Genomic DNA, 14,029 nt, shown 5'->3' with positions numbered 1-14,029 from the left:
ACGCAACTATTACTAATAGTCTGACCAATCAGCTTCTAAGACAGAGGGCGCCAAGGCTTCGATTTGTTTTGGGTTTGGGACACCGACCAATGAGAATACGAAGAAAATGGCGCGAAGCTTTACCGCGAAAGTTTGGATTTATTTTGGCGGCAAAACGATGTGCCAATGGCGCGCCTATCAGACAAGATTATGGAGGATTGCGTGAGTGCAGACATGGCAGCCAAGTGTCGTGAAAATTCGCAGTTTTTGACGCCGAAGAGGGAATCTAGCGATTCCCTTACGAGAATGTCGTTTCCAGGAAGTCCTCCGGTGAAGGATAATTCATTATACCCGTGGAATTGGGGTGAAAATGCGTGTAAAGTGGAGTTAAATAGCCCTTGCTGTGCCAGTAGTGGTAGTAACCTGAGTGATGAAAGCCCCGACCCTCGTAATTGTGAGACCAAAAGAGGTCGTCCTCGAGCTGATTCGATTAATACTTTGATTATAGAAGGGGCGCAATCACCCAGCAGCATCAAATGCCCGACCTGCAACAGAGTTTTCCCACGGGAGAAATCCCTTCAAGCACATCTGAGGACTCACACAGGTAAGGAAATCGTGGACATTTAAATCGCCATCTTTAAACAGTACACCTGTACTTCTATATTTCTTATGAGAGTTAGCTATATTTTAGAATAGCAGGTTAAATGGGACATTTAATTAGTATAGTAGCAGTTGAAATCATTATTTCCGTAAGTAGGTCAATGTGAAGGGAGATAGGTTTTGGCGGGAGACGTTACATGAAGTGTGGGAGGGAGTTAACGTTCTTAACGTATTTCAATTTGACCGAGTATGCTCTTTAGTCTATTATATGTTGTACAAAGAATGACCTGTGTTTATTTTGTTCTAATCTATGTAATGTATCACTATAAAGTAAAGCATGACTTGAGTTATATAGTACTGACCTACGGTAATCTACTAACGCTGTCAATTGCGCAATACCCGTAAGGCATGGTAGGGTAAGTGGTAGTCCCTTTATTGTCTGGGGTAGCTTTGTTTTTCCATGGTTGGAAGTTCATACTACAATATTTTACACTAGTAAATACCGTTGAATCTATCATTGCGTTTGTCATTTTGGAAGGGGGTATTACCCTAATGTTGTATACAACTGCAACCATAATCGTAAGCATAGGTATATTGGGGCATTGCACATTATAAGCCAGAGAAAAAATCGAGAAGAAAACTACCTTACACAAAACCGTTATTTTAGTTTTCCTAGCCGTGTAAACGCTTATGGAAAAAAGGATTTAAAGGTCTTATTTAGGCTTAAACCTTGATCTTAATGAGTGAGCAAGCATCGTCAGTTGATAACTATGCCAAATAGAAGTTTGACAGTTGAAGCGTATGGCAAATGGGTGGGGCAATAGAAAATGCGTAGTGCAGTTATGCTGCCCATGTAAGTGAATTTCAAAAGCATCTTTCAACTGTCGTTTCGAATTGCCTTCCGGCCCCGTTAACATGAACGGTAGTAATTCTCCCCGTTAGAATTTCATTTCCATAAGGTACTTTTAAAGACTGTCGCCTTTTAGACGTGTACTTGTCGGGAGGCTGGTTCACTTTAAATCATTTAAATGTCCACTCATTCCGTAAACTGTTAAATGGAAGTTGGCGCGTAAAGGGTCCCAGGGATGCGCGCCAAAACATCAATAGCCGCCAGTTTTTCTTCGTTCACATTCCTTTCTGAATAAACTTTTAAATATTTATTTATTTAAAATATCGATTTATGTGAATAAGTGCGCTAGGATACTATTTTTTGGCGTTATTTATGTTTTTTTCTTTGTAAATATTTACCATCTCGAATTAAAGTCCTGGAACACGCGGGAGAATAACAAAGTCGTGTTTGGGGTCCCCCGGGGCATGACTCACCACCATGCTGTTGTGGGTACGGGCTTCTTGGGCTTTCTTAGTTATGCCTCACATTCCATGTGGTGGCATCCTGTTATATCAAGGAAATGTGTTGAATTATACTATATATATATATATATATATATATATATATATATATATATATATATATATATATATATACACACACGTAACCCTCAACGTATGAAAAATTAAATTTATTTAGCTTTCGAAGGTACCATCTCCCTTCCTCTTTTTTTTCTGAAGAGGGAGATGGTCCCTTCGAAAGCTAAATAAATTTAATTTTTCATACATTGTGGGCTATTTTATTTATCATAAATACACGGAAAATTGTGTATTGTAATGTATGTATATATATAATTTCTTAGTTCTTAATAACTTCTGTTGTAGTTTATTTCCTTTCCTCACTGGGCTATCTTCCTTGTGGGGAGCCCTTGGGCTTATTATAGCATCCTGGTTTTCCTACTAAGGTTGTAGCTTGTTCTTGTTGTTGGGCGGAGGGATTTGCCTTTCCATCGGCACCTCCTTTGGTTTCTTCTTTATTCTAATTCTTTTATTTTCTTCTCTCTTTTTTTTCCACATTTGATAGATATATTCTTTTCTTTTCTCCATTCCTTCTTTCTTGAACAACACGTTTCCTATTATCTTCTTCTTTTCTTCTTCATACGGCTGTTGCAATTCCACTATTTTTCTTCTTTCGTCGCTTAGGAAGTAATAATATTGAGCATCGGGGGGGGGGGGGGGGGGGTTTCACTTAAACACGCACACACCCGGTTGCTGAATGTCCCGATAAGTTCCAACTCCTGGCTAAAGTTCAATCGTCACATTGGTGACTACTGGGGGGGGGGGTATCCTATAAGCTAATTACGATGCTAATCTTTGTTCCATATTGCCAACAAACCCCATTGTTCATTTATTGTTGTCAGTCATAGAAGACTATTAGATTCTTGTGTATACCATGATGGTTATTTTGTTCTTCATTAAGGGTCATTTATTTTTTTCAGGTGAACGTCCTTACCAGTGTGATTATCCAGGATGTACCAAAGCTTTCACACAGAGTGGCCAGTTGAAGACCCATCAACGTCTTCATACAGGAGAGAAGCCCTTTATTTGTTCAGCCCCAGGTAAAGACAATTTGAATGTACTTTGCAGGATATTTTTTGCGCTTGCAATATGGTATTACATTTTTTTATTTGAATATTTATGAAAAGTTTTAAGAAAAAAAATAAAGGATAAGGTTAATTTTAATTCTTATTTGTAATTAGTTTCTTGACTTAGTTTTCAATTGGTTCAATTTAGAGTTTTATTATCTTAACATTTAGATGCATGTCTGAATAGTACTTTCGTCCTTTAAAATATGGAATGTCTTCTGCAGGGCTGGAATAACATTAAAATTGTAAGAGACAGGTGGTGAGCTCTGGGTAGTAGCTCTGCCCACTTCTAATAAAGACTGGTGTGTTCTCTCCCAGGCTGTTTAATCTTTTACTCATGCTTTGTAGTTTGAATAGTTGATTTTGCCTTTTTGTGTTGATAGTAGAATAAATCAGAAAGGGTCAACGCTGCCTTGTGGTTGATGGCTAAGCTGGTTATAGATTACACTGCACTTTTAGTAGGGGCCTGATTGTTTGCAATTGTAGATGCCCGTTAAGGGTGGGCATATTCTATTGATGAAGTTTTCAGGCGTCATTCTTGCCAATGTTGAAGAAATTGTAAAATAGTCAGGTGTTCATTATACAGGTTCTTGCTACTCATTTGGGAGTGAAACAATCCACGGGGCCAGCCTCAAATAATTCTTTGTCATTGACTGGCTCTTAATGCCCCTCAATGGTTGAGGACTTATCTGGAGGTGCTTGGTGAGATCTTGCTAGTTTGTCCCTGGATCAAGTTGATTATATTTGTGAATCTGAGAACTTTTGCTTCCAGTAACTTCAGGGTTCTCCCTCCTTCAAAATGGCAAAGGTTCTGTGTACTAGAGTTGTCTGTATCACCACCTATTGTTGGCCCTCTGGGTTTTTTTTTTTTTAACCTGCAGCTATCGCCTCCCTATAAGAAGTCTTGTGGCTTGACCAGTCGTCAATTACTGTAAATTTAATGTTAGCTTTTACCACCTCTCAATCCATAGTTAAAGGTCAGGTGTGAAGTCTATGACGACTTTTCTGCGGTCTAACAGTTTCCACCGTCATTCCAGCTCTGCCTAAGACATTCCTTATTTTAAAGGGCTTTTGTATAGCTAGGAAAAATATAAGATCTTTGTGAAAAAATGGTTATACTGTATTTTGTATTGGTTTAGTTTTCACTTATATAAGATGGCTTATAGCACTGAACCCCATTTAGCCTTTCTCATGAATCTTTTGTATTACAGGTTGTAACTCGCGTTTCACCCATGCAAACCGTCATTGTGCAGAGCATCCATTTGCAACATTACAAAGAACAACTGATCCAAATATCAATCCACAGTTGTCACCAGCTGAATGCACAGAAGAGGTTAGTACTCACAATTGAAGTTATATATAAATCTAGTTCGGTGAATATGAAATTTTATTTAGTCGTACAGGTCATATGAATGTCATTGCTCATTAAGTTTGATAAAGTCTTCCCATGTATGTTTAAAATGTTAAAATTTTGTTTCATTAATCTTATGGGATTTTAGTAGCCTGTAATTTGTCATATTGAGCGTGTGGAATTTTTGTACATCAATGTTCTTGTGGCATTTCTTATGGCCACTTTGAGTTAGATACTGTACAAGACATTGTGAGAAGGTATATAATCAAGTTTCATATGTATGATAGATAAAGTAAGACTTTAAAGACTGCTAATTGTTTCTATGAGATTCCTGAGTATCTTATATTGAATAAATGATAATAGCAAATTATGCAGTCAAGTGCCATGGGAATTTTTTATCAATGGATTATTGATTGATAAAAATTTAATTGCATTGCCCATCTGTAATTGGTTGCAGACTTTTAAAGTACTTATTCAGACCACTATCACAATTAGTGGTATAATTTGGAAGGTTTGTGTATATGAAAAGCTGCCAATTGAAATTTTGTGCAATAGTTTCATTTGTATACAAACAGTTTTGGACTTGTCATTTGTTACTGATAAATGTAATTTCCAACTTGCTTGAAAACTGCTAGGGAGGCCATTTGATGTTAATGCAGATTGTTCTTAAATTCCTACATTTGGAAAATTAATGGTGAAATTTTATTGACAGGTTATGCGCTGGTTGGAGAAGTACCGTAATGAAAGAATGGAACGAACACCAGCCAAAGTTAGAAGTACCAAGAGAGAATTAGATGGCACACCCGAGACTCCACGCACACCATCGTCTGATTCGGACATAATGTCGCCACCACCCATAAAACGTACAAAGTCTCGGCGTGGGCTAGGCCCATTGATGGAAAACTCTATTATGCATCAGGTGGTTGGGTCTGCAAATCATGATGAAAATGTATACTTGCCTAACAACGGTTACGGTGGAAATGAAAACAAATACAGTGAGTTCCAGAGGCCAGTTCGTCAGATACCTGCTTCACCGCTCCATAACCGTGTCCTTAGGAACACTGAGAATATCCAGTCACCCTTGAAATCTATAAATTATCGTGGTTTTGACATGGAAGGAATAAAGCCGTTGGCTGAGGCTGAAGAATCCTTGTACTCCCAGGCCAGTAGTATGGTAGCCACACGTCCCTCGCCTCTGTCACCAGTTGAACCTGCGGTGGTCCTTTGCCTAGGAATGCCCAGAGACATGCAAATAACATACAGTGAGATTCCTCCAGATCAGCTTTTAGAAGGTGACCATATTTCAGTAGCAAATGGATGGAATTCACCAAGAGGCCCCTCTGTCCGAACAGAATACATTCCTAGGGAATACATTGATGAGAAGTCTAATTCTGAGGGTTATCATCAAGATCAATTATCTCCAGTTGTTCTTTCACTCCCTGTCTCCTCAGAATACCAACACGAGAACTACGACCCTCCGTCGTCATCAGATGAAACTTCTCCCAGACCACCTACGAGTTCGGCCCAGTCAGAAGAAACCTGGAGAATGCGGCAGCCAAAGAAGAGATGGCTACGAGAAGCTCGTCTGGAGCAGGGTGAACTAGAGAATGCCAAACCCAATAATAATTTTGAACCTCAAGCAAGACCATCCGTTGTTGTTAAAGCTTCATCCACAATTGCTGCCAGCCCTTCACCAGTTCAAGTGCAAGTGGGCGACACTAAAGAGAAATGGATGGGTGCAATGGCTTTGATTCAACTAGCAGAGATAACAGAGGATGGTGCCCAGCCCCTCAACCTTTCAAATCCACGGTACACAGCTTTATAAAGTATTGACTGTGGATGACTCTTTCTCTTGGACACATGGTATATTTTATAAGCTTTTCAACTCTTGGGTTGTATTTGCTGTTTCTACTTTGCTAGTCGTCTGCTAATTGCAGTAAACATTTAAGAATGCTTTGATGCTTTATTAAAATTAGAAATTTTTATATTTTTTGTGGTTTAAAGTAATAAATTTTTATGTCCCATTTGTATATAAAGTAAGTCGCAACCTACTTGGTTATGATATTTACAAGATTTTATATATATTAACATTGTACCTGGCTTGGCCTTTATTCAGACTCTAGCTTGCTTATATTTTATTTGATCCTTATCTGCTTAAAGGCCATATTAGTTCTTACTAAATTTATATATTTTGTACATAGATTGGAGTATGTGTCTTAGCTTTATACTGAATCATAGAATATTAATACCCAGTCACGCTATGTACATTCATAATAAATCTATTATTAAAGCTAAATATTCTTTTATTGACATCATTGAGTAGTGTTCACCATATTTAGTGTTAAATGAAGTTAGTTGATAATCCACTGTGAATCCCCAAACATGATTGGTTATATTATTTGGGCTTTTATGTGATTTTAAACTTGAATGTGTAGCTTTGAAATGGGTTTCAAGGCCCAGTTCAGCACCAAGGTAGTTTTAATGTGAAATGTGTCCGTTGTATAGAAAATAATGTTTCAAGATTAGTACTAAATGAAATGTTTAAAGCCATCATCATCATTGCTCGCAATAGAGAACTAACGTCGATTATGTTTCATGCTTGTGTTTTGAATTCCCAAATCTCAAGGAAAGAATTGTTTACCTCACCCTGCTATTACATATCACTGGATTTTGGTTTGAATAAACATGATAGCATCTCCTAGGTGTTATATGATCATTGTAACCGGTGGAATTTCAGAAAGTCATTTTTTTATGCCTATCTGTTGAGCAAGTTCACTTGTGTTTATAGTTCATACTGTTTATGATAATTTTAGAGTTTTTACCTTGAATTATTTTCTATTCATTACTTTAGTTTGTTTATTATTTCTGTTCTTCACTTGGCTGCTTATCCTGGTGTGAAGCCGTTGGGCTTGTAGCGTTATGCTTTTCCAATTAGTTATAATCTTGGCTATTGATGATAAACCAATTACTAGTATCCATATTCTTCCATTTTTATAGCTGATTAGGCTGGATCTAGGTTGAAGCACTTTCAATATTTGATATGGAACAAGTTACTCCATTATTAAGCATTTATTGTTTTATGTATTCCTGTTTTAAACAATTACCCAACTTTATTTATGAAACTCATTGGGGTTAATCACGTTACGAGGTATGAAGCAGACAAAATAACTTCAAAAGTTCAAACTTGCAGCAGATGTTTTCCTCTTGAACAGGCTGACGTAAGTCTTTTATAGTTTATATTTGAAATATCGGTTTTGATAATTGTTTTTAAATTATTTCAATTATTCATTATCATACCGTTTATTTAATTTTCCTACTGGGCTATGGAGCCCTTGGACTTATAGAATCTTGCTTTTCCAACTAGGGTAGTTGCTCAGCTAGTAATAATAATTAAACTTATATTTGAAGATATAATGAAATCAAAATAATCTTGCGGTCACATTGCAGGGTTCATCTACCACTTTTTAGTTCTCGTAAGTTAAGGTAACGCTTTTTTGAAGTTCTAAGTTAAGGTAATTTTTTTTTTTTTTTTTTTTAAGTTCTCGTAAGTTAAGGTGACAAGCTTTGGATCGCCATCCTTCCAGTATGCTTAGGTCTCTAGTCTAGTGAACAGGCCTAGACGCAAAAAAAAAAAAAAAAAAAAAAAAAAATATTGGTCACTACCAAGGCCACTACGATCATGGACGAGTTGGTAATTGATTTAGATTTTTGCAAAATTTCTCCCTGTTGAAGGCTTCCCCAAACTTTGCTCTTCAAATAATATTTTAATATTGTTCTTCAAAGTTATTTTAATTGAGTTCTTTGAATGATATTTTTCTCTTAAATTGATCTGCCAAGGTTAGCACCATTTTAGAAGCAGCTGTTTTTTTTTTTTTTTTTTTTTTTTTTTTTTTTTTTTTTTTACTATCACAGCTGCATACAATTATGCAGTAATTTTTGTCAAATGCAGTCGTCATTCATTATTTCAATTTTGTATAGTCACTTGCTGACTATTTGGATAAATTTATTAGGCCAGCATTGACAATTGTAGGCCTACTTCCCATTACCCTGTTTCATTTCAATCATTATCCACAACAATTCCTATAAATATTTAGGACAGGAAATTAATTTTGTCAGGACATATATAGTTCTCGTCAGGAAGATTTTCTATCGAAGTAGAGGAACATTGGAGCAAGGAGGAGTTTAAGAATATCCAAGCACCTGTAAGAGATCATATAATAGGTAAATAGTAAGAGCAGAAAGCAACGCAGCTTGGGAATGAGACTATGCAATATTCTTGAAAAGTCTCGCCCAGGGTGTATCGTTAAAGGCCAAGTTATTTTGTCTTATGTAATGTAGCAAAGTCACTACCGAAACAAATCGTACAACATCAATATTAATTATGTAAGTATAATTATCATAAGCTATGTTGCATATATACTAAAATATTGTACCAAATACAGTAAAGGTTTTGTTATTTTTCCCTACATATAATAAGTGCAACTAATAGTTTATTTCCAGTAACAGAATATAAATCTCCAACATTGATGCTCGTTTGTTTGTATCAGAGCGTTTGAAATTTACAGTATTGTTAGTTTTGTTTGTTTACGGCGCATACGTGTCTGGGCAATTTCCCTCTAATAATGGTAAAAAGTAAAGGATTCGTCTTTCTTACAACCACCAAGACGATGACATTGAAAATTCGTGTATAAATTCAACTTTTATCACAAGATAGCGGGTTTTGGGACTTACAACCAGGAGCCACTACAGCCTTAGGTACAACACTAGGTAATGCAATACTGTATCCCGTAGAACCTATCAGTAGAAAAAGATTCAAAATTGTTTGTCTCATTTTGGCAACTTTGATGGTAATACTTGAATGTGTCCATGTAATTTGAGTTGGACTTGAATTTCCGAGTTACATATTCCACAAGAAAGAGACTAGTTCACGACGGTCTGAGTCTGAATTTTATAGCCCTGTATTTCAACTTAGATCTCTTTATGTTTGACATAATAATAGAAAAAATAGATGATATATGTAGAAACCATAAAGACTGGAATATACTCCTATCTGGAGATTTTAACTTTCCTTTCGTGGATTGGAAAGAACGGATAGAAGAAAGTGGTTGTATGTATACATATAAAAAAGATAGTAATAGTAGCGCAGAAGATAAGAGGCAATTTGAAAAGCTTCAAGATATGCTATTAGAACATAATATGCAACAAATAAACCACATTCCAACAAGAAAGGAAAATGTCCTAGATCTAGTATTTGTGAATGAGGTGAATTATGTTAAAGAAATAATAGTGTATAACACGGGAATTTCAGACCACAATGTCATAGAATTGATAGTTCATTCCAAAGCAAGTGATCACAGAATTAATAAAAGCACAAAACTTTGGGAAGGATATGGAAAATATAACTTTTACAGTAAGAATATAAAATGGTCAGAAGTAAATGAAGAACTGAATAAAGAATGGAAAAATGTATTTATAAGTGATAATATACAGGTAAATACGGACATAGGCCTACTGTACAAAATACTGGAGAAAATTGTTGAAAAATATGTACCGAAAAAAAACAATAAACAAAAGACGTGCATACCAAGAGACAGAAGGATCTTATTTCAGAAAATTAGAAAGTGGAAGAAAAATCTTGCAAAAGAAAAAAATGTGTGGAAAATGAGGGAAATAAAATGTAAGATAGAAAATGCAGAACAAAAGATTATACAGTCGAAAGAAAATGAAAAAAGGGACTTAGAAGAAAGGACACTTCAAAATATAAAAAGAAACCCCAAAGTACTTTACTCCTATGCAAAAAAGATGAATAAAAGGAGAATAGAAATAGGCCCTCTAAGAATTGAAGGACGGCTAACGAATGAAAAAAAGGAAATATGCAACATATTAGCAGAAAAATATAAGAGTGAGTTCACGCCAAGAATTGCGAATGAGAATAATGAAACAGAAATGAGAGAAGAAATGTTGAATATCTAACGGATATAGATATTAATGAAGCAGATATTGTCACGGCTATAAACGAAATTAAAAATGGATCGGCAGCCGGACCAGATGGAGTTCCAGCGATTTTGTTAAAAAAAACTGCAAACACTATCGCGAAGCCGCTTGCAATACTGCTAAGACAGAGTGTAGATATGAACGAGATATATGTTAAACATAAATTAGCTTATATAACCCCTATCTTCAAAAGTGGATCAAGACTAGAGGCAAGCAATTATAGACCTGTTAGTCTAACATCACATATTATGAAAGTGTATGAGAGGGTAATAAAAAAGAAAATAATGAACCATTTGGTCAAAAATAATTTGTTTAATATGGGTCAACACGGTTTCGTACCTGGAAAAAGTACACAGACCCAACTGATAGCACACTATGAAAACATATACAATAATATGATAAATGAAAAAGACACAGATGTGATCTATCTAGATTTTGCAAAAGCCTTTGACAAGGTAGACCATAACATATTGGAAAAAAAATGAGAAAGCATAATATTGTGGAAAAGATAGGAAAATGGGTAAAAGAATTCCTGCAAAACAGAAAACAGATAGTGGTTGCAAATGACGAGAAATCAGATGAAGCCCAGGTAATATCTGGTGTGCCCCAAGGTACGGTATTAGCTGCACTGCTATTTGTTATTATGATCTCAGACATAGACTGTGATGTTGAAAACTGCGTAGTGAGAAGTTTCGCCGATGACACAAGAATAAGTAGAGAAATTACTTGTGATGAAGATAGGAACTCACTACAAAGAGATCTAAACAAAATATATGAATGGGCGGAGATAAATAGGATGGTATTTAATTCCGATAAATTCGAATCAATAAATTATGGAAACAGAGAAGGAATGGTGTATGCATACAAGGGACCTAATAATGAGACAATCACAAACAAGGAAGCAATTAAAGACCTTGGTGTAATTTTAAATAGGAATATGTTATGCAACGACCAAATAGCAACACTGTTGGCTAAATGTAAAGCAAAAATGGGAATGTTATTCAGACACTTTAAAACAAGAAAAGCTGAACACATGATAATGCTTTACAAAACTTATGTGCGTAGTACACTCGAGTACTGCAATGTGATATGGTACCCACACTACCAAAAGGATATTGCGCAAATAGAGAGTGTACAAAGGTCCTATACTGCTAGAATAGAAGAAGTTAAAGACCTTGACTACTGGGAAAGACTGCAATTTTTAAAACTATACAGTCTAGAAAGGAGAAGAGAACGCTACATGATAATACAAGCATGGAAGCAAATAGAAGGAATTGCTGAAAACATCATGGAGCTTAAAATATCAGAAAGAGCAAGCCGAGGTAGATTAATAGTGCCAAAAAGCATTCCAGGTAAACTGAGAAAACATCATGGAGCTTAAAATATCAGAAAGAGCAAGCCGAGGTAGATTAATAGTGCCAAAAAGCATTCCAGGTAAACTGAGAAAGGCGCACAGGACATTAATCCACTACGCACCAGCATCGATAATGCAGCGACTATTTAATGTGCTGCCAGCTCATCTAAGAAACATATCAGGAGTGAGCGTAGATGTGTTTAAGAATCAGCTCGATAAATACCTAAGATGCATCCCAGACCATCCAAGACTGGAAGATGCAAAATACACCGGAAGATGCATTAGCAACTCTCTGGTGGATATACGAGGTGCCTCACACTGAGGGACCTGGGGGAACCCAAACAAAAAATAAGGTAAGGCATGTTATCGTTATGCATTTGAGATGATTATTTTTATGAAAAGCGTCGAGTCAAAAGCGTTTCTTCTTTGAAATAAAGTTTACACCAAAATTATTATTATTATTATTATTATTATTATTATTATTATTATTATTATTATTATTATTATTTGCTAAGCTACAACCCTAGTTGGAAAAGCAGGATGCTATAAGCCCAGGGGCTCCAACAGGGAAAATAGCTCAGTGAGGAAAGGAAAGGAAGAAAAATAAAATATTTTAAGAAGGGCAACATTAAAATAAATATCTATATAAACTATAAAAACTTTAACAAAACAAGAGGAAGAGAAACAAGACAGAACAGCGTGCCCGAGTGTACCCTCAAGCAAGAGAACTCTAACCCAAGACAATGGAAGACCATGGTACAGAGGCTATGGCACTACCCAAGACTAGAAAACAATGTTTGATTCTAGGCATTTATTTTTTATGAATGAACACTACATAGTTTTAAAAGCCCTACACAGTAGCAAGATCATTTACGAAAATATCAATGAAAAGTAGTTCCTTGAATTTGCGAAAGACGAGCAAAGAATCAAATGCCATACTGAACCAACAAAAATACATTGTTTACCGGTAGTTAAAAATAGGTCACACTTTTAGTTTATCAGAGGAAAATAGCTTCGGATATTGAAAAAAAAAATATGCATGTAACTTCGTGATATTCCCTTTATATTGTGTATTTTTCTTGATATATATATATATATATATATATATATATATATATATATATATATATATATATATATATATATATATATATATATATATATACACACACACACACACACACTTATTTAAGAAGAGCAGTGTTCGAATGTTAGCAAATACATGAACTAAATTTGACTATAAGTTGGTCTACGTGTCGCTCCATCTATGCGAAATAAAATTGTTTTCTTAACTAAACACGGTATGGCTATAAATGAAAATATCTACTGAAAAAAAAAAATATCGCTCGGAAATGGCTATCTACGCTAACTTCCCGTTGCCATTACCTTTTAAATTTCATTTTGTTTACATAGACTTTCTAATGATAACGCTTCCTCTACCCTAATCTCCTCCCTTTTAATAATTCAGTGAAACTCGCTGTTGTCACGAATCTGTGAACCATGCGTCTAGGACGTTAGTTTAATCCAGTAAGGGTCGTTTATTTGCTCATTTACGCAAACGTTATTATTATTATTATTATTATTATTATTATTATTATTATTATTATTATTATTATTACTTGCTAAGCTACAACCCTATTTGGAAAAGCAGGATGTTATAAGCTCAGGGGCTCCAACAGGGAAATAGACCAGTGAGAAAAGGAAAAAAAAGGGAAAGTAAAATATTTTAAGAGTAACAACATTAAAACAAATATCTCCTATATAGCATATAAAAACTTTAACAAAACTAGAGGAAGAGAAATAAGATAGAAGAGTATGCTCGAGTGTACCCTCAAGCAAGAGAACTCTAACCCAAGACAGTGGAAGACCATGGTAGAACTTATGGCACTGCCCAAGACTGAGAACAATGGTTTGATTTTGGAGTGTCCCTCTCCTAGAAGAGCTGCTTACCATAGCTAAAGAGTCTCTTCTGCCCTTATACGATAATGAAATTTTACTAGATTAACTACATTAATTTTCTATGTACTGAAGGAAATATGAACATGGGAGTGGATCTCAGTACAGATGTTTCGCTTTTGTGTCATGATCGTTCAGCGTTGCAATCTGAATCACTTTCTCTCATTAAGTTTATACTGTCGAACCCCGTTGTCTAACTTTCTTGTCAATCGGTCAAGCGAGAACAGAGCTTCTTCGAACCGTTCGACGAACGTGTTCGATAACTAGATACCCCGTTCACACGTTCAAGTACCACTTCAAAAACTTGTCTGTCGAACCGGG

General features: G+C 35.7%; 2 protein-coding genes across 2 annotated transcripts in view; both read left to right on the top strand.

Moving 5' to 3' along the window:
* Positions 1-66: 66 nt before the first annotated feature.
* Positions 67-6,700, top strand: LOC137632518 (uncharacterized). The gene is made up of 4 exons (XM_068364483.1): positions 67-583; positions 2,907-3,026; positions 4,265-4,386; positions 5,117-6,700. Exons 1-4 carry the CDS (start codon positions 166-168, stop codon positions 6,227-6,229), a joined length of 1,773 nt encoding a protein of 590 aa, XP_068220584.1. The 5' UTR covers positions 67-165; the 3' UTR covers positions 6,230-6,700.
* Positions 6,701-8,955: 2,255 nt separating this feature from the next.
* LOC137632515 (uncharacterized) overlaps positions 8,956-14,029 on the top strand; it is a 315,753-nt gene continuing 310,679 nt past the window's right edge. The window contains exon 1 of the mRNA XM_068364480.1: positions 8,956-9,171. The gene's annotated coding sequence lies outside the window, so the exon portion shown is untranslated. The remainder of the gene's footprint in view (positions 9,172-14,029) is intronic.

The sequence above is a fragment of the Palaemon carinicauda genome, chromosome 41 (genome assembly GCF_036898095.1).
Source record: "Palaemon carinicauda isolate YSFRI2023 chromosome 41, ASM3689809v2, whole genome shotgun sequence".
NCBI classification, from domain to species: Eukaryota; Metazoa; Arthropoda; class Malacostraca; order Decapoda; family Palaemonidae; genus Palaemon; species Palaemon carinicauda.
Note: the sequence above shows the minus strand (reverse complement) of the source record. Positions and strands in the feature narration are given on the sequence as shown.

Coding starts and splice junctions, on each gene's coding strand:
- LOC137632518 (XM_068364483.1), top strand. CDS start 166: ATGGCGCGCCTATCAGACAAGATTATGGAGGATTGCGTGAGTGCAGAC. Junction 584..2,906: donor ACATCTGAGGACTCACACAG/GTAAGGAAATCG, acceptor TATTTTTTTCAG/GTGAACGTCCTTACCAGTGT. Junction 3,027..4,264: donor CTTTATTTGTTCAGCCCCAG/GTAAAGACAATT, acceptor TTTGTATTACAG/GTTGTAACTCGCGTTTCACC.